This window comes from Carlito syrichta, unplaced genomic scaffold (genome assembly GCF_000164805.1).
Source record: "Carlito syrichta isolate Samal-C Ts95f unplaced genomic scaffold, Tarsius_syrichta-2.0.1 Scaffold315201, whole genome shotgun sequence".
Classification (NCBI taxonomy): domain Eukaryota; kingdom Metazoa; phylum Chordata; class Mammalia; order Primates; family Tarsiidae; genus Carlito; species Carlito syrichta.
Window position 1 is genome coordinate 309,629 of NW_007259297.1, and position 21,799 is coordinate 331,427.

Sequence of the window (21,799 nt, forward strand, 5' to 3'; positions counted from 1 at the left end):
GTCACAGGACTGGTTTGTGGCAAGAGAGGGTCACATGGCTTTTCTTACTCTCTTTCTAAAGAGCTAGGGTTTTTAAACTATATTTACATATAGACACACATAATGATACATCCAGATTCAGTGGAGTCAGCTCCCTTTAGGCATTGAACATTAAGCGAATGCACAAAGAGCCAGCTACAAGGGAAGTTGGTGACTCCCTGTTGTTCACCCCTTTGCACGATGGCTGAACCACTTGACCCCATGGAAGCTATGTGCTCAGGTCAGGAGAAGTTTCTAGATTAAGTGCCTTACTGCCTCCCAAAGCCACCTTGGACTGTGTTTCAATGTCATAATTTAGTAAAGTGCCTTTATTCTAGCAGTTCTTTCGTGTTAATGGTCCCTTGAAAGCTCATGCTGGCAGTACAAAGGACTGTAATTAAGAAGTGGTTTTCAGGCAGGAAACTAGCACACTCTCACTAATCTAAAGAAAAATTAGTTATGTCGTAAGTAAGCATTTTCTGAATTTCTTGATAACCTCAAATTTAGAAGTCAGCAAGTCTTTAAGGCAAACTTTTAAATAACTCTTAACTATACTTTGGTGCAGATGAGTAATTAGAGATATTTCATAAAATATACATGAACAAATATTATTAGAATTAAAGGAAGAAAATCATGTTCATTTGTGATTGTATACCATTTAAATTTGTTGATCATAATAAAATTTTTAAATCTTGCTTACTACACTTAATTGCTGAGAAACTGTCAATCATGTAAAATACCTGAATGTTTTGCAGGCGTATATTTTGTTGAATATGCTAATAAATACTGTTGAAAATGTTACAAGTGAAATTATCTTAACTTTTTTTAGCACAATGTTTGCATTGCTTCTTCACACATACTATATCTCAAAAATAAATACCAAAATTTTATATATACACCCCCTTACGTACATAAGTAAGATTTTTTTTGCTTCTTGTGGAAAAAATCATGTAAAAGATATTTAACTGTCAGGAAAATGTTGTGAGAGGACAATGTAACGGAAAGAACAATTCATTTTGGAAATAAAGCCCTAGAGAATAGTTTTTGTAAAACTGGAAAAGAGATCCCCATAACTTTCAACTTTGTCACTCTAAGATGCTGTGTGACTTTTTAAAATCTGTGATCATTTGCTAATTTGACTACATCCCTAAGAGCATATGACATTGACTAAATATCACACTCTAAGGAGGGTTTCTAGTGCAAATACTTACAGTCTTGTATCAAATAGATGACTCTGGAGGGTTTTTTATAATAGCTGAAAGAAACCCTTTGAGTCTAGCTCCTTAGAGATAAGGAAGTGTAGCTAGGAGATAGTGTGCAAAATGAACATAGCTCATTGCTCATCCAGTTGGAATAAAAAATCACATCTTCTGATTTCCATTATAATCTGGGCTTTTCTTCATGATCAGTGCACAACTTGAACCCAGACTTTTAACTTTAGAGAGCTGAATAACACTCCATGTTGATCAAGTTACATGCTCACTCTGAGATATCTTGTTGAGCACAGTGCTAACTGCTGGTAACATGGATGAAGAAGGCAGAATTCGTGTTCTCAAGAATTTGTGACTCAGTGTTGGAGTTATTCATTCTTGCTGGTTTGAGCCATAAGGCTACTGGCAGGCAAGGTGCTGGTCATATGATTTGCCAAATACCCATGGAGGGCCCAATTAAGTGTTCATGAGACAACCAAGATCCAGTGGCACTGGCCAGCCGACAGTGTGTCGGGACAGAGCAGGGTCCCACTCAAGAGTTTGGTTATTTCATCTCCCCACCCCCATCTTCATGGGGTTCTATAAGTTACAGACAATTACATGGCATATAGAGTAAACTAAGACCTTCCTGGATAGTGTGGGACAGGAGATACCTGGTCATTTTCTCTTTGTGTCATTTTCCTCCAGATTTAAAACTTTTTACCATCTGGTTATGAGACCTTTGACTTTGTCTAATGACACCACATAGTAAACCAAACAATGAGTTTTAAATAATAACCTGTGAAATTAGCCTTTTAGTGAGGAAATTAGAAGATCTCTGATTCTTCTAAAATGTCACTGCTTTGTATTAGATGAGTGTCATGGCATTCACAGAAAGGGCACAAGTCCTAAAACAGTTTGACCCAATCCGCATTGAGGATATGAGATCAGCACCCGTCCAGTCCCCTCGACCATGTGACCTAGCTCGCTGACCGTTGGGAACACATCCCCGAGACCTCCCCCTCCCTAATGCCTAAAGTCAAATCAAAACCAAGCCCTGTCTCCTTTGCCTTCCATGTGCTTAGTATATCCACACTAGCATGTGCATATGCAATTATAATAAAATAATTATCTGCAAAAGTAATTTTTAAATTCATCTTCTCCTTTTAAGAGTATGTATGGGTGTGTGTGTGTGTGTGTGTGTGTGTGTGTAAGTCTCTTGGTGTATATGTTGATTGAAAGAGAAACAATAAGAGAAAAGTAAGAATCTGTATGAAGAAGAAAAGCAGTGAGTGAAATAAATTCTGGAAGAAGCTACTGCGGACTCTATTTACTTTTATTCAGTTAAGGTGCTTTTTTTAATCAAGAAAAACTGGGTGTTCTTTTTTTTAAATTTATTTTATTATAGATATGCGGGTACAAGTCAGGATTAGCTATACAAGCAGGCAGCATGCAGGTGAAGTTTGTACCTCCAACTGGCCCTCACTTCCCCTGCTTTAGGATCAGGCACGCTTTGTGATGCTATGTGCTTCCCTCTCCCACCCTCCCCTGGCAGTGTCCATTGATTGCCTGTCCTTCCCTTGCGTTAATGTGATTAATGTTCAGGTCCCACTTATGATTTAGAATATTCAGTAGTCATTTCTTTGAAAAGAGAAGATAGACAAATGAGGCCTCATCAAACTGAAAAGCTTTTGCACAGCAAAATAAACCACAATTAGAGTGGGAAGACAGCACACAGAATGAGAAAACAATATTTACTAATTATGTTTCTAACAAAGACCTGACATCCAGGATCTGCAAGGAACTCAAAAGAGCTGAAAAGAAAAGAAACAGAAAAAGAAAAAAAATCCTATTAAAATGTGGGCAAAGGCTATGGATATTCTTCAATATAATGTAATAAATGTTTGTTCTTCTAAAAAATCCTTATCAACAAGGCAGACCTTGCTGGTGAGGGAGGCAAACGGATTAATAGTATTCTACCTTTATCAGGATGTGAGGGGTCCTACAGCACTACGTTCTTCTAGAATGTCAGTGCTTTGTGTTAGATGAGTGTCATGGCATTAGCAGAAAGGGCACAAGTCCTAAAACAGTTGGACCCAATCCCCATTAAGAATCTGTGATCAGCACCCGTCCAGTCCCCTCGACCATGTGACCTAGCTCACTGACAGTTGGGAACGCATTCCCGAGAACTTCCCCTCCCTAACCCCTAACATCAGATCAAAACCAAGCCCTGTCTCTTTTGCCTTCCATGTGCTTAGTATATCCACTCACATTTTACACACACTTGGGAGGATAATGTCAAATACAAAGTACTTTAGAGCAAGACCGCACCTCACTCTGTTATTATTGTCTGATGGGATTCTTTTATTACAACAAATTCAAGACTAAAGTCACTTCAGGCTTAAAGACTATAAAATATATTCAGATTTAAGCACATTGTGTTGTTTTATAATGCATTCAGATAGACCAGAACAGAGGGAAATGAGATGTTCTATGACATAATTGATAGTTCAGAGAAGATATTCAAGACCTAAAATATTATAAGCCATTTTCCCCTTTATAACTGGAATATGAGGAAGAGAATAAAAAACTAGATGATAAAACCTGTAAACGTAAAGAAATATTTATTTAAATTTAAATAAACACAGAAAAAGCTCTTAAAGTAATCAATGTAAAATGATCTGAACAAGAATGGAATCTTTTGTCTCTAGTGTTAATGATAAAGATAAAACCTAAAGGAAGAAAGATTATTTTACATGAAGCCTACCATTTATCTTTTTATAAACTGTATAACTTTTCCAAGTATTGTATAAAACCACATCTTTGAAGATTTGAATTTTTTGTTGTAATTGCTAACATAAGAATACAATTAAGGCCAAGTGTGGTGGCTCATACCTGTAATCCCAGCACTTGAGAGGTTGAGGCAAGAGGATCATTTGAGCCTGGGAGTTCGAGACCAGCTTGGGCAACATAGTACGACTCTTTCTCAAAAAATTAAATTAAATTAAATTAAATTAAGGCATTGGGAACTCATACTGTGAATTTTCATTAGGTATATGATGGAAAAGACAGTTCCTCGCGTCCACTGGGAGCTTTCACCAAAAATGAGCTGATGGGTCTTATCCTAAACAGCACGTCCAATCACCTGTGGCTGGAATTCAACACCAATGGCTCTGACACTGACCAGGGTTTTCAACTCACCTATACTAGTAAGTAACATGTGATTTAATTATATTCTTTTATTTACTTATTTATTTATTTAGTTAGTTAGTTAGTTAGTTGGTTAGTTAGTTAGGAGTCATCTGATACTTAGCTTACGATAAGTTTTAAATTTTTTTTTTCTGGTTACCTAATGTGCTTTGGGTTGCAGTTTAATTCTGTACACTGTTCACTGGACAGTGTATTCAGATACATTACCAGAAGCAGTCATTTACAATTTATCTAAGTAGAAATATTCATATTTTAATAATAAAATTGATGAAAAGGAAAGGAAACCTCTCAAAGCATTCAAGATCGACTGAGTTTAAAAATATTGATTATGGTATGGTATACATTGATAAAAATTCATGTACTTACATATGAAGCATTTAGGATGAACATTTGATATAATTGGAGGCAATAGACTGAATAACTGAGATGGATATAAATATACAACTTTGCATATGAAGTACAGATGCACACACACATATAACAATTTAGTCAATGCCATATGCTCTAAGGGATGTAGCCACATTAGTTGATGATCACAGATTAGAAAGTAGTATGTAATAAATTATTTTCTTTTTGTCACTAACTTCTGAAATGAAAGAACTAGCAGAAGTACTTTGAATACTTGCCCAGGATAACAGTTTTATAAGTTGACAGAACAAGAATTTGACCTGTATCTCACAGTGTTAAGCAGTTTTATAGTGTTCCCTGTTGATATAAATCCATATGGAATCTGTTTTTTAAAAAGATGTAAATAAAGAAGACACAAGAGAAAGGCAATGAAGAAGAAGCTGTATTTCTTTTTTTTTTTTTTTTTGAGTTGGAATCTCACTCAGTCGCCCAGACTGGAGTGCAGTGGCCGCTCCCGGCCACTGCAGCCTTGACCTGCTGGGCTCCGGCGATCCTTCCGCCTCAGTCTTCCAGTAGCTGGAACTACAGGTGCGCGCTACCACGCCCGGCTAATTTTTTGATTTATTGTAGAGATGAGGCGGGTCTCGAACCCGTGGGCTCAGACAATCCACTCACCTCAGCCTCCCAAAGCGCTGGGATTACAGGCTGAGGCACCGAGCTCGGTTGAGAAGCTGTATTTCAAAAAGAGGAGTTTGCAATATGATAAGGGCCATCTTCAACATTTTTGGTTCCAAACAAAGTAAAAATAAAATAACTGTTTGCTGTGGATAACCAATTACAATTAATTAATTGATTAACTCAAATGCTTAAAGTCTATAAAACCATCAAATCCTCCATTAATCTGATGGTTAAACAACTCTATGATACTGAACACCATTATGTAAGAAAATTAAATGTTTGGATTTGTGAGCACGAATGTATGTCAGTGACTGACACCTTTATGTGACAAAACACATATGAAGGCTCATCTCATAGAAAAGTTAATAATCATCTCATAGACACAAAGCTAATCCAGATCTCAAATTCCTCTCAGATGGAAAAATCACAATTGAAGAATTGTGACCTTTTGCCCAAGAATAGAACTAGCATCACTGACATCATGAGAAAACCAATTTTTCACTTTCATGATAATAACATTGAAAAGACTGAGTAAACAGAAAGCATATTAATTAATTTTCATGCATGATAATTTAGCAACAATTGATATTATGAGATCAATTCATAATTATTTTGCTAGAATTTTTATTTTCCAGTATTCCACTCTCAGAAAAGTTTCAAAGAGCTCCTGTGAAATCCTTTTGCTTGCAGATGAATTATACACAATTGTAATTTGTGTTTACACTTCATGGTCTCCAATAAAATGTTCAACATTTTTGTTTTTCTTACATAGTGGGTCAGTCTCCACTTCTTTGATCCTCCACTAGTCTTAAAGGATGGATACTTGAGAAGGAAAACTGAAAAACCGCTTTAGTCAACTCTTGAGTTTAGCAGAATCAAGGGGACATTCATATGTGCACCTAGGCTGTCCCCCAATTCTCCTGCCATTAAACTCATTTTTTTTTTCCATATCTTACAAACCATGCCCCTACCATGGCTTTCTCAGCAAAGAGCAGGAAAACGCTGGCCTGAATGCCTCCCCGTATCCTGTTTGAATCTCTGAGAACTCACCCTCAACCCTGCTCCAAGTTGGAAATTCACTAAACTCACTTTTCCTCTCTCCTGGCTGCTTCCTAGAAAACACATCACACACAGCTAGCATTTTATTTCTCATTACTTTTTTAACCCTGGTAACCACTTCCTGTTTTCGTTCCAACTATTTCCAGTTGGTATTATCATCGATATGTAAACATTTGGTCCTCTTTTCTCATGGCTGGGCAAAAGGTATACAGAAGAAAAAATTGTGCATATTGGAACTTCAAGTAACTGGATTTGAATCAAGGCATGGATACTAAACTGTTCCCAGAATTCTGATGTCTCCTTTGACTTCCAGGTAGCAGTTGGGAAGGTCCATGTGCTCTAGAACCTTGTGCCTGGACACAGTGTAGAGGCTGTAGGCTTGTTCATTTATTTCATCCACTCTTCCTCATCAAGGAAACTGGCCTCAGTGGGTGAGGCTTCGTCTCCACTGGGCCCCAATTGAATGTCATAGCTCCTTGTTGGGCCTTGATATCCAGCATGGCTATAGGACATTTTGCTGTCACTCCCACTTGAATGAGTCGCTTTGAAAAAGCTTAAATTTATTCATCTTGTAAGGTCACTTAATTATATTCTTAATTATATTCAATTATAAGAATGTGTTTTATTGCATGGTAGCACAATCATTCTAAACTTAGGAGAAAGAAATATTGGAGATGATTGGAATTTAATTTTAAATATAATCAATCTGATAGGAGTAACTTTCTTTCTCTGCCAGTTTCACCCCTTTGTCTCTACCTACAAAATCAAACACAGACACTCCTCAGGTCCAAGTCCTGCTTGCAAGATTGTCTTAGAGCTGGAACACACTGCCAGATGGAAGAAGATATTTGTAATAGAGAATTGATGGTGTGTAATGGCTATGGTATCAGAATAGTGCAAACTTCACACTAAATTCTTATGTTTAGACATAAGCAATTAAGTTTAAGAAATCCCAAGCTCCCAAAATATGATCAAATACCCGAATCAAGTATTCATTCCTAGAAAATGTTTTGGAAATAATGAATGATTATAAAATACCTTAGCAAATTATTAAGGCTTAAGTGTATAAAGACACTTTCAACTATTTTCAAAAGATTCTTGTAATTGTCTCTTACTAGCTAATTGCATCACTTAAGGAAACATTAGTGTCTACATATTTCAGATCCATAGTTAATATAATATATGCATGGATTAGAAAATGTCAACAGAGAGTAAATATACAGCTTGATAAATACCCTAAAGTTTTTTTGAAATGGGTACAAGTGACATTTGTATATCTTTTAATATTTACAGATAATAATCTCATGTATCTTGTAACTTTACAACCCTGTCAATTTTGAGTCTTGGTAAATAGCTCCTTTTACTCTTCTTCATAATTTAGAAACTGAGTCTCACAAGGAATCTCACAAGCCTTGAACTGTTGACAAGCTTACTTTCAAATATCTTAGGTGATCCTGCTTCAGTAAGCACCACATCTCTTGACTGATCTTGATAAACACAAAGACAACAATTAGAATGGAAAGCCAGACTATCTTTGGACCAAACTATATGTTAATTAATAGGCATTTAGTAAGCAATGACTGTTTTTTGAGTGATAGGTTAGATCAAAATAAAACTTTAAAAGTCTTTAACTTCCATCACAAAACATTGCTGTTTGGTACAGATTTGTCTATCTTCACACTAGATAATACTCTGATAAATAATCATGTCAAATGGAGTCATAAGCCATAAGCTCTGTAATATCAGGGACAATGAGTGTCTGATTTTTGTCCTCTGCTTCTCAGACAGGTGTGTAGCCTGTGATATAAGAAGCTTAAATTGGGTCATTGTTATTCAAATTATATTCTTTCAGGCACTGAAAATCCACAGAATTGTCAGGCAGGAGTAAAACTTTCTCCTTATTTAACATACGAGTTTTGTTTTGCTTTCTACCAATAATTGTAAGCCTCCTATAATATCTGGAAGCATTATATTTATAATTAATCACTTTATTATCTAAATATTTCAACAAATATTTTTACAGCACAAGAGTTCTGGAAATTAAAAACAAAATCCTATATTGACTTTAGACTTCTTCTTTTTTTTTTTTTTTTTTTTTGAGTTGGAGTTTTACTCCATCGCTCAGACTGGAGTGCAGTGGCCACTCCCGGCCACCGCAGCCTCCACCTGCTGGGCTCCAGCAATCCTTTCGCCTCAGCCTTCCAAGTAGCTGGAACAATACATACGTGCTACCACGCCCAGTTAATTTTTTAAAAAATGTATTGTAGAGATGAGGTCTCGCCAAGTTGCCCAGGCGGGTCTCAAACCCACGGGCTCAGGCAATCCACTCACCTCAGCCTCCCAAAGTACTGCGATTACAGGCTAGGCACCGAGCCCGGCTTAGACTTCTTTTAAAAATAAGTCGCACTTTTTAGAGTTTCACGAGAATTGTTCCCAGAATAGTCATTCTTAAGAAACTGTTTACCACAGAACCTATAGGACAATTTGGAAGTGAGACAGGCTTTTCTGCTTTTAAAAATACTCTTAGTCTTTAAACAGCAAGAAACAAACAAACCTGCCACAATTCAACAACAGCAACAATAACAAAAATCTCTTGCCACCTGGAGAAGTAGTTAGAGAAAGTAGTTTAGACAATCATCTCTGGACTGTCTTGCTGTATCCTTCTACTGATTGAGCATTGAACACAAATATATCACCTATGGACTAAATGTTTAATGCTGTATTGAAACATAGAAGACAAAAATCATGATTTCTGTTCACAAATAAATGACTTAGGAGAGTCCCATTTAGCACTTGTGAGACATTGGTCAATATGAGTATGACTATCAATTCTATGCAGAAATGAAATATTAATTATATTCTCAACCATGAGATGAATCCATAGGTGTTCAAGGAGTCAGTTCATGGCCCTGATTCGTGATGAGCAGTATGTTTGAGCCTTAATATAGTTCCTCTTTAATTTTGACATTTAATATATTCTTACATTTGAAACATTATGCATTTTATCTTTATGTAAATTTGTTCTCTTCCTCCAAATAAACTACAGGGCCTTGATAATAATATGTGTATTTTGTACCCTAAGGAATGTTTTCCAGAGGAATGAGAAATCATAGAAGACTTGAATAATTATGGAAAGCTCTAGAATTTTTCGTTTTGCTGCTAGATGCTTTTGCATCATCCTCTAAGATTCAGTTTAAAATGAATTATCCTATACAAAGAGTCCCTAAGCAGAATCACATGTTTTTTCTTCTATAGCCTAAACCCTCTTACATTTTCTTTCTACCTCATTTGTTTTCACCAATAAAATGTGAGCTTCCCAAGAGGAGGAGTCTTAACTTTGTATCACCTATACAGCAACTTCATAAATGATAATCAACTGAGTTGGTGTTGAATTTCTAGGGAAGGAGACAATTAAACAGAAATCAAAGGGGGGCATTTCAGGAGAGGCTTCAGTAGAGAAGTGAAGAGTTGAATGTGATCTTTGAGCTTATGAGATAATGAATGCAAAAAAAGTCTCAGTAGAATGCAGGTCAGGGATAAATAGAAAAACAAAATGAGCTGTGTAGGAACTGAATGATGGCCACCTTGGAAAGCCAGGCAGAGGTGCTGAGCAATATAGAGGCAGATCCATGGATAGCACTGAGCAATGGTATTTAAAGAATGGTAAACTCTTCATTGTATAGATGCCAGTACTGGGAGGATGACAGTGGCTCAGCTCTTTCTGGGCCATCACCCACCCCTGAGCAACTTGAGAATAAAGGAGTAAGACTACCAACAGCACTTACACTAGCATGCTATGGAACTGAGCTGCCATTGTTATTCATAAATTGAGTACTCAAGTGGAATACATTTTACATTTAAAGAAAAAGGAAAGGAAGACAAATGCCTTGGTCCAGTGGGGGAGGGTATGGTCAGTAGTCATGGAAAAGCAGACAGATGGGCCCAAAGGGGGAATTTGGAGGGACAGCCTGAGATGTGTCTGGTTAACGGATCCCATGCAAGTAGGTGTTGAGTCGAGGGCCATCAGGACAACCTGTGCTTTCCCAGAGCTGAAGTAAGGAAGTCAACTTCCCTTTCCAAACTTTGACTCTACTTAATTAACTTTCTTGCTCTGATTCGGTGCACACCGGGCAATATTCCTGTTGGGATTTGTATGTCATTGCGGCTCCCTCAATAGCAAGAGGCGATTTATTGATGTTGACACAGGGACTCTAGTACATAGACTGGCTCTCTCTTTGTTATTTTAAATTAGAGAATTGGCATTCTGGCACTACATTAAAGTCGCATGAGCCCTCTGATTAGATAAACCTATTTTGGATACTCTGATGGATCCAGGTGTATGATCCTACAAAATCACCCACAGAAGTCTTTTGAAAGGCAGCCCACTGGCTGTTTTGCCAACCTTCCCAACCCCTGACTCTTACAAATATTTTTATTTGTTTGTTTTACGTTTTTACAGCATGAACTATTAAGTAGGGAACCCGCAGTCAAGGACATCTCTGCAATGTTGTAAAACAGAGGCTTGAAGTGATGGGCTTGTGAGACTAGACTAGGAAGAACAGATGGGTATAAAAACCATTTCAAAGAAACATTAAAAGGCTAGTGATAAACAACTGGATCTGCAGAACAGAGTTGCTATCATTCTGTGCAGCAACTTTGTACCAGTTATTTTAACACAGAGAAAGAAAGTCCTTACCCCCAGAAAGTTAAAGTCCTCAGAACACACCATATACAACTGCACAGGAGAGCCCTGAGATTTAATTCACCACAAAGCTGGACTTGAAAGAGAGGCCTTCCCTCTAGGTCCAGATAAATTATGGAAATGGCAGTATTTGACTTGGAGAGAGGGACCTATGGGCTTTCTCAAGTCCTTCCCTTTATCCTGCTCCAAGACCAGATTTCTCTTAACTGGTGAATTGCCTTCCTTCAGAATCTTAGCATTGCTCTCCTGTCATTGCCCTAAATTCTGTCTATCCATTTATTGTACTTAACTGTACTTTGATTTGCAAAATTGTCATGACCTTATTTAAATACTTGTTCATGAGCTGTTGCCCTCATTCACTTGCTGGTTTTTACTCAATGGACACTGACTGATTTGTCCAAATGTGCTTGGCCTGAGCCCATGCTTGATCCACTTGGTGGACATATTGGAGAGATGAACAGGTAACTTGGACATGTGGAAGAAAAAGATGCACATATGCCCTAAGACCTCAGATGTGTCGTGTCTTGTCACTGGTTTTAAATCTTCAAATGGATTAGAATATCAAGGCCTTCTTTTTGGTAATCACATTTAGTTTTAAACATAATTCTAATCCCACAATGCCTGATTGTCATTAAGTTTCATAAATGATGGAGCTTGAGAAATAAAAACAGCTGCCAAAGTAGGAAGCCAAAGAGACATCTATGGTACAAATATGGCAAAGAGACCCATCAGAGAAAATCTCACCCTGCTTTTCTTCCCCAGTGTGCTAGGGATTTTTCCAGTCAGAGGATATTGACAGACGTCTGGACAGAAATTAAACAATAGCACAGACACTTAGGATTTGGATTTATGACTACACTACTCAAAAGGATACTTTTGTTTAATGTCATATAAAATAACCATATTTATAGGCATGGATCTTCTCTCCAACAACTAGACTGGTTTCAGGCTGGTAGTGATCAGTGATGGAATCACACAGGAAGCACTTGGTTTCAGCAGGTGGGGGACTGGTCTTTCTTTGAATCATTTTGACATAGATGAACTTAGGACTGTAGGCCACTCTGTCCAGGTGGGTGGTGTGGATATGCATCCTCTGTATATCAGCATTAGACATGGTATTGATGAAAGGGCTGTTACCACTACCAAAATGTCCTCTGTCAGCCTTCAAACTGGTCTTACCATTCAGGCAAGACTTCCACTCCCAGTGAGACTTTTGAAGCTATCAAAATAGCCCCAAGCTGTTTCAGCTCTAGAATGAACATTATAGGTAAGGGTTGGGTGGAAACATAACTCTTGCTGACTTCTAAGAGGTGCTTAATGCTGAGTAGATATAAAAATGTTTAATAAGGAGTAGTGAAGACTACAAGCAATTTATTTCATTAATTCAGTATGCTTTTATACAGAAGGCTTATATTTGATATTCTTTTTTTTTTTTTTTTTTTTGAGTTGGAGTCTCACTCGGTCGCCCAGACTAGAGTACAGTGGCCGCTCCTGGCCACCCCAGCCTCGACCTGCTGGGCTCTGGCGATCCATCCACCTCAGCCTTCCAAGTAGCCGGAATTACAGTCATGCGCTACCACGCCCGGCTGCTTTTTTGATTTATTGTAGAGATGAGGTCTTACTGCCCAGGCAGGTCTCGAACCCGTGGGCTCAGGCAATCCACTCACCTCAGCCACCCAAAGGCGCGGGATTACAGGCTGAGCCACCGAGCCCAGCATATTTGATATTCTTAAAAGATTCTGAAGACTTTGAGATAAGTAAGGAGATGACAGAGTGCGTCTGGCTTGTGAGTTTACTGCAGCATCATGTGTCTGATTTTTTTGTTCTTGTGCTTGTCATACCCAGAGCTTCTGGAGGTTGGTCAAACCTGCTCTGGAGGTAGGAGGGACTGGGGAAAATGAGGTCTGGTTGGTCCCAGCTCCCCTCCTTTCTGGACCTGGTACTAGGCAGGAGCTGTGCCTGTCCCAGAAGCCCAAGCACAACCAGAGGGAGACAATTTGTCCTGCTGGATGTTAGATTCAGAATCTGTTCTCAAAATGGGGAAGTTATGTGGATGCAGGACTCTCATTCTCAGCAAACAGGGGTTCAGGGCACTGTGGTGAAGGATGTGTTCTTGGTGTCTCCCTTGCTCTACAGTAAAGTGAGACCAAATTACAATGTGACAAAGAGCCTAGTCCCTCATTCTGTTCAATCCCAGCCACCAAATGTTGCCAATTCTTGATCTTCCTATGTATGAAACAGGGACAGTAATATTTTACCTTTCTCATTGTGTTGAAAACATATGAAATTTCATTGAAAATTTCAAAGAGTTATGTGAAATTAAATATGATTTTTCAGACTTCTATATAAAAGATGTGATTCAAAAAGGTCACAGGGGCTGACACATGTCTCCTGGCATATAAACTCCTATAATTCGTGGTAAGAAGTGAGGTAGTTATGGTGGCTTGGGGGTCTTGGAAATATTTGTGATACCCAGGATGGACATTTATCACAACTCATGTGCAGGGAATTTGGTATGGCTTTTAATTTAATACTGATGAAAACCTTACCCAGTTGTTATCCTACCCTCCTCCTTTAGAAGTGAGGGAACAGAAGTATATAGAAACCTGCCCGTGATTACATAGCTTATGAGGAATGGATATAATATTCTAACTTAAGTTGTTTAGAGCCTTTGAACAATATTTCAAACACACACAGTGCTTAGGGACTGCTCACAGTCCTGTGAACATAAATTAGTCCAAAATAAAATTCCACAAGGAGTGGGTAGGAAAATCAGATTTTTTTTGAGTTGAAGTCTTGCTCTGTCATCGACTGGAATGCAATGGTTCAATTAAAGCTCACCACAGCCTCTACCTCCTGGGCTCAGGCAATCCCACCTCAGTCTCCAGAGTAGCTGGGACCACAGGCAAAGTTCTTTGGAACAAAGAGGCCCTAGGTCAAGTTCTGTTTTTTGCTGCGTGAACTCGATTGTGTTACTTAATCTCTCTCCATCCTGATGAGCTGGAAATTCCTGTGTGGGTTTGGTGTAAGGATTAGAGACCACCTAAAGAATATCCAGTCCCATACCTCTTCCACTATGGAGTATATACTGCATAAACAGAAGCTAATGTGATGATTAACTTTTTATTCTTAAACAAAATGTAAGACAGTTTCTGTGATGTGGACCCATACTGACTCCATATTGTAGAGGTAGAAACTGATGCTGCTGCTTTGTTCTCCATTGCATGGTTAAAGTGATGGAGAGGTTAAGCCTATAGATTCCCTACACAAAACAGAGGGTATTGGCAAGAGGAAACTTAAGAAGTTGGTTTACCAAGTGTCCTGGCAGGTGATATGAGAAAGAGGAAGAGCATCCCCATATGGAATGTCTAACTGGCACTGACTGTGAACACCTCCAGGGTCCTGGGCTTTTCTTAGTGTAATAAGTAACAGCTATGCTATGCTTCTCATTTTGCTACTGAGATATCTCATAAATGACTGAGCAACAATACAGCCTGCTAGAATTAACTGGCTGTTTTAAGGGGAACATTATCATAAGAGTCGAATTTTGAATAACATTTGTTGGACTAGGTACTGACCATCTTAGACATGCAAGAGATGCTAAGGCATCACCCAATGGTTTCATCCTGAGACATCTACAGATTGTCTAATTGTCATCAGTTTTAAGAGAGAGTGACCTAGGAAGTCCACTGTAGTTCCAGTGCAACTCTAATTAGAAAAAGGTGGTGCCCATTCCACAAAATGGCCCATCCACTGGCAGCCTCTTGGATTATAGTTGCCTGAATCATGTTCTTGCCATGATAACTAAAAGGCAGAGGCGGGCTGGTTTGACATTGATGACTGAATCTGAACATATTGCAGCATATTCTACGGATGAGAAAATTAAAGCCCTGAGCTGTGGGCTTATGCAGTTGTCATCTTGGTTTTATTAACACACTGATAGAATTAAAATGACACAAACATTAAATACAGGAGTATAAATGAGAGAGTAACTCAAGGTTGATACGAAAATACTAAGCATTGTCACTTTGGTGCTTCTAAACAACTCAAGAATATTGGGAGCATGAAGTGAACACAGACATTGTACATCATTAGTTATTAGAAAGAAACCTGAAGGTGGAGAACAGGGTGTGTCAGAGTCTATCATTGGAGCCTTTGGAATCACAGGTTGACCAAGACAGAGATCATGTTTTCTTGGATAGACATCAGTTGATGTGATTTTCTCTGGGTGCTCTCTCCCCTTGTCTCCACACAAATATGCCCACAGCTACTCTGAATGCTCTTAACAGACATTTTTTTTTGACACCTTGGCCTCCCTGACTGTAAATAAGATTTAAGTGTACCATGGTGGTTTCATGTCATGGTTATTATTATTTTTTAACAACTAGATTTCAGAAATCCCATGAAAAGCAAGTGGCAGTCTTCAAACCCAAGTTCCACAATCTAATTTTATCAATAATAAAGACATGCACACATCTTCAAGACATTCTTGCTAGTGATGTGTAAAAATTGCTGTTTTAAAGTACAATAAGTCACATTATTCAAAGAAAAGCATTCATCACCTTCTCGGTTTTTATAGTGAAATACATTCTAGGAAATCAAGTTGAAGCATCTTTTCATTCAGTGGGTCGTTTTACAAATTATTCATAAATGTGCTAAGGTTCAAGGAAAAGTATGGAATGCGGTCAAGAAAATAAGAAAACATTCAGCCTCTACGTGAATCCACATTAACACTAAGATATTTTTATTTTATTGCAATGGAGATAAGATTATGGCAAAAAAAATATGATGCAGCTTTAATCTCACCTCATGATACTACAGTATATATATGTATTTTGTAAACAGAGGACTATGGTCAAGGACTTTGTTCTTATTGGCTATTTATTTAGCTGAGAAAATTGTTGGAAACAACATGCTAAGCATTAGTTGTTTTTCCCACAGTTAAGTTAGAGGTAATTTTATAAAGGTATTTTCAAATGATAGGCAGTTTTTTTGTGCCTTCGTTTTTTGTTTTTTGTTTTTTTATTGCTGGGTAAAAATTATTACGAGTTTAGGAACCTGAAACAGCATCCTTTTATCCTCTCATGGTTTTCTTGGTTTAGGAGCCCAGGCATGGTTTGACAGAGTCCTCTCTTGGCATCTCATAGGCTGTGATCAGGTGTTGACAAGGCTGTGGTCTCCTCTGAACCTTAGTTAAGGTCCTTTTCAGGTTACTGGCAGAAGTCAGTTTCTCATGGTGATTGGACAGGGGTCCTCAACTCTTCAATGCACCTGCAGTTCCCTGCCACGTGACCCTCTTCTCAGACAGTACATGTCCTCACTGATTTCCCCAAGGCCAGAAGTGGAGCCTTCATCTTATATAGAGGTTGATCTTTTTCAAGGACTTTTCCTTATTATGTCAGTTTCCATGGGGGTAATCTCTATGTTTACTGAGTCCAAACCAATTAACTGGGAACCTTCATGACATCTGGGTTTCTCTCACATTTGCCATGTTTGATTGACAGGAAGCATGTTACAGGACTTGTTCACACTCAAGGAAGGAGAAGGGGTCACATACACAGGACATGCACACCAGGAAGTGGGGCACTGGAGTCCCAGTGACGTCTGCCCCTCACAATCTCCATTTAGGAATGGTGTTGTTTTCATTGCTTCTCAGATGTTTCCGTTAAAAACTTAAGTTAGCATGTGTGGACATGTGCACTTGCTCACACTCTTGTAGGTATAAAGCACACCTCTAAAGAAGGAAATGTGCAGTTTGGTTGTTTACATGTTCTTTCAAATTTTTTTTCACTTCTAGGAAATGTTTCAGTTTAAAGTTGTGAATCTGTTATCTGAAAATAAGACAGGTTGCAAAATCACATTCAGTATGGTCATAGATATAGATTTTTTACATACCCAAATCCTCCCAAAGTGTGAGCTTACCTGCAGCTCTACTTTCCAGGTCCTTCTCTGCACATCCCGCCCGGAAAGGCTGTTGGAGATGCCTGGAGGGGGATCATGAGCCCAGGCCAACCTCAGCAGCCCTGTCCTTCCTATCTATGCTCATGAGAAGGCCTACACAGAGAGTCTTATTCTAACACCAAGAACGAGAACTGAGCACATTTGTCAACAGCATTTAGTTTTAGAAATGACCTTTGAAGGGAAAGTCAGTGTTTTCATACCATTCAAGCATTTTTGGATAATGTCTGTGCATCTACTGCACAACTCAACAGGCATTTATATTTCTCTATCTATATCTATCAATCATCTATCTATTATCTATCTCCATTGAGCATATATCATATATGAATTTGTCAATTGATTAATTGATATGCACCTATCTATTGATCATCTATGATCTATCTGTCATCATTCTATCCACATCTCTCTATTTTTATTCATTGTTTGATCCAGAAATTATGTGTGGACCTATCATCTGTCTATGATCTATTTATATCTAATTATCTATCTATCTATATCTATCTATCTGTCTATCTGTCATCTATTAGTATTGACCTTCTGAATTTCTCTCTTGAGGACAAAGCATTCTTCTCACACTCAGGCTAGAAAAGTTGCACATTGAAATGAATCAAGTTAACATATATATTTTTTAAAAGTAGCTGACATTGAAATATAATTGTCACGATAACTTTAAAAATCTGACATGGAACCATGGAAATAAATTATCAAGTTCATCCAAGGTGGATATGGAAGAGAAACTACCAACTGGGTGTTGGGAGTCAGTAATAAAATAATATTGGCTAATATGTCAATGAGTACTGATCATGTGACAGATAATTCACATTCATTGTCTTATCTCCAAAATAAACCTTTGAAGATGGGACTATAGTTATTTTCAGTTTAAAAACAGGAAATTGAGCCTTAAGTAAGGAGAAGGTCCTATTGCTAGCAAGTGGGAGAGTTAGGGTGAACACCCCACTAGAGTGACCCAGAGCTCAAGAACCTCTCATTTATATGCCATCACCATTCTTTGTTTTCACAGAGTGTTAGATTCAATCCATCACCAACTCATGGCCCCTGTTAGGAAGCATCTAAAATTTTGTGGGATTTTGATCAGTGTCTCCGGTTAAGTGACAATTTACCATGGATATCCAAGTTAATTTCTCTCTCAGTCTGAAATCAGAACCAAAATGGGCAAAAAGTCCTTCATTGTTCCTAGGTAAAGGAAGTGAAGAATACTACAGTAATTGATGAAGGCTGTCAGTGTGAGGGGCAATCTCTTGAATGGTGTTTCTGATTTCAGGGTCTCTTCTCCTTGTCCTGCTCAGGATTCAGGAGGACTTGTACCCAGGACCAAGCATAATATAACTGTCATGGGCCCAAGCTCTGTTTGCCCTCATGAGCCCATTCTTCCATATAAAACATTTAAAAATCTATCTTATGACTGTGTTGCTGTAAAGATGAATAAATTTTTGTGTATTAATACATTTTCTTCTACTTAAAAGTTTATGTTTTTCTTCAGACTTTAAGGAAATTAAAGCATTTCCCTGAGCTCCTGAAGAGATCATGAACGCTAGGCACTATACCTTGTGCATCTACTGAACCGGGCAGCCCATAGCAGACAAGAGGGAGGCCAGAGAAGGATCACCCACAATGCATCATCAGGCACAATGACCTGCCTGTGTTTTCTGGGCCAGTGCTGATTCTGTGGGTGCACCTGACCACTGGCTGGGCAACCTCTTTCTGAGGATGGTACCTTATTTCTGAGAGCCAGACAATCCCTGTGGAATGAAAGCCACAAACTGTGAAGGAGGAACACTTAACTTTTGTTGAATAAGTCATTACAGTACATCCCCTGCATATGAACCTTCAAGTTATGAACTTTAACCATGCACATCTTTTAAAAAATGTTTTATTTCTCTCCACCAGGTGTCAATTTAGCCTGTTGAATACATACAGTACTATATAGCCGATTGTGTTAGTTGGGCACCTAAGCTAACTTTGTTGGACTTAAAACAAATTGAACTTATAAATGTGCTCTGGGACAGAATTTGTTCATATGTTGGGAACTTCCTATACTATTACATGATTGCATGATCTTTGGGAAAGAAACCACTGCATGTTGTCATGGGAAAAAAGAAAAATGAACTAGATAACAATAATAGGATGTTTCTTTACCTCATCACTTCTAACTTAATCACGAATGTCTTCTCTCTTCTAGTAGGCTCTGTTTTTCCTCTTTACTGGGCCAGTTCTGACCAGCAGTGGATGGTTCTAGCATTGTCAGTGCTATCTGTGAACAGGATCTTGAATTCCTTTACTGCCATGTAACCATTACCCACAGAGGAAAGCATACAAGGCCCTTTCCATCTTCTCCTGTGCCTGCTCACCAATGTGTCCAGTCCTCACAAGTTCTGTGCTTGACTCTGCCTCAGTTGCCCTGTTTATCATATATGCCCCTCACTAATGTGGAGTGACATAGTATGGATATTTGTCCCCTACAATCTCATGTTAACTGTGATCTCCAATCTTGGAGTAGGGCCTGGTGGGAGGTGTTTGGGCCATGGAAGTGGATTCCTCTTGAATGGCTGAGTGCCTTCCTGCGGCAATGAGTTCATGCGAGATCTGATTGTTAAAAAGAGTCTGGAACCTTCTCTCTTCTCCCTCTTTTTCTCTCTCTCTCTTGCCCCGTGACATGCTGTCTCCTCTTGTCTTCTGCACCAGTCAAAACTTCCTGAGGCTCCACCAGAAACCCAGCAGATGCCAGCACCATGCAGAGCCATGCGCCAAATAAACATCTTTCTTTATGTATCACCCAGTGTTCCCATACAACAACACAAACTCCTACATGGACCCTCCCCCAAGGCTCTCCCACTGTGTGGGGTTCCATCCATCGCCTGTTTCTCAAGAGTCTCTGCTGCAGAGTGGGGCACTGTCACACTGCTTGTGAGTGATGACTAAGCCTATGAAAAAGGCCTAATTGCCGGGCTCAGTAGGTCAGTCTGTAATCCCGCGCCTTTGGGAGGCTGAGGTGAGTGGATTGCCTGAGCCTGCGGGTTCGAGACCTGCCTGGGCAGCGAGACCTCATCTCTACAATAAATCAAAAATTAACAGGGTGTGGTAGCGCACGCCTGTAGTTCCAACTACTTGGAAGGCGGAGGCGGAAGGATCGCCGGAGCCCAGCAGGTTGAGGCTGCGGGGGCCGGGAGCGGCCACTGCATTCCAGTTTGGGCAACAGAGTGAGACTCCAACTCAAAAAAAAAAAAAAAGGCCTAATTGTCCAGAGTCTTCACTGTTTGCTCAAAATATTTCTTGCAGAGTTCACCTTTGTTCTCAAGGACCACCTGTGTGGCTAAACTTTCTCTGTCAATAAATTCCCAAAACAAAGGTACCATGTTCACTGCCCTCTTGAATACCATGGTGTCTTCTCTCTCCCTCAGCTACATGATCCTCCACTTCATCCCATGCCAGCAGAGGTGACCCAAGAATTAGGCAAACCTTCTTCAGTCCCAGGTTCTGTCTGATACTGTCTTTCTTCTCCTCCCTTTGGTGCACACTGATGAAATTCTGGAATATGATTGGTCTGAGCCAAAGTTAGTTATAATAAATAAGACATTTGCCATTTTGTTTTGAAAGAGTGATATAATAACCTTAAGACTTTTTATGCAGTAAAGGGTTTTTATGCCTTTTATTCATGAGATGACACAGACACCTAATTCTCCCAGTTTAATTCAGAATCTCTTTTTTGCATTATTTGCTGATAAATTGGATGACAAATGCCAATGTTTTTCTTTAATTATTATTGCTGTCTTGTTGAGTTCATGTGAACCTCATCTTATGTGAATGTTTTTAATTCTGTTATTACTCATCTCTGCTATGACTGTGACTATGATAACAGGATATTTTCTGAACCCTCAGACACATAGCCCACTATGCTCAGATATATAAGAAAATAAGAAATATTTTTTTTTTTGAGTTGGAGTCTCACTCTGTCACCTAGACTGGAGTGCAGTGGCATGCTCCCGGCCACCGCAGCCTCAACCTGTTGGGCTGCAGCGATCCTTCCACCTCGGCCTTCCAAGTAGACAGAACTACAGACGCGTGCTACCCACGCCTGGCTAGTATTTTATTTATTGAAGAGACGAGGTCTCGCCAAGTTAGCAGGGTGGGTCTTGAACCCACGGGCTCAAGCAATCCACTCACCTCAGCCTCCCAAAGTGCTGGGATTACAGGTTGAGCCACTGAGCCCAGCCAGAAATATCTTTCAGGAAGAAGAATCACATGGCAGTTTGAACACAGTATTTGAAGTATGAGAAGTCTCCAACATATGAATGAGTTCCAAGAGCGTGTTTGTAAGTCAAATTTGCTTTAAGTCCAACAAAGTTAACCCAGGAACCTGACTCACACAATCAGATATATAGTACTGTTGTGTATTTAACAGGCTATCCTGATACTTGGTGGAGAGAGATAATATGCTTTTTTTAAAAAATGCAGGTGTGCATCGTTAAAGTCCATAACTTGAAGGTTTGTACATAGGGGACTTGCTGTATTGAGTATGCAGCAACAGACAGAATTTTGTGAAGTATCCTGTGAAAATGTTTAGCATTTAGTGTTCAATATGAAGTCACACAAATTCTGATGGGCAGATAAATCA

At 39.0% G+C, this 21,799-nt stretch overlaps 1 protein-coding gene across 1 annotated transcript in view; it reads left to right on the forward strand.

Annotated features, from left to right (window-relative positions):
• LOC103275056 (CUB and sushi domain-containing protein 1-like) overlaps window positions 1-21,799 on the forward strand; it is a gene marked incomplete at its 3' end in the record, with an annotated part of 411,423 nt that overhangs the window by 288,069 nt on the left and 101,555 nt on the right. The window contains exon 17 of the mRNA XM_021706144.1: window positions 4,261-4,417. Within this exon, the coding sequence (XP_021561819.1) occupies window positions 4,261-4,417 (157 nt within the window). The remainder of the gene's footprint in view (window positions 1-4,260; window positions 4,418-21,799) is intronic.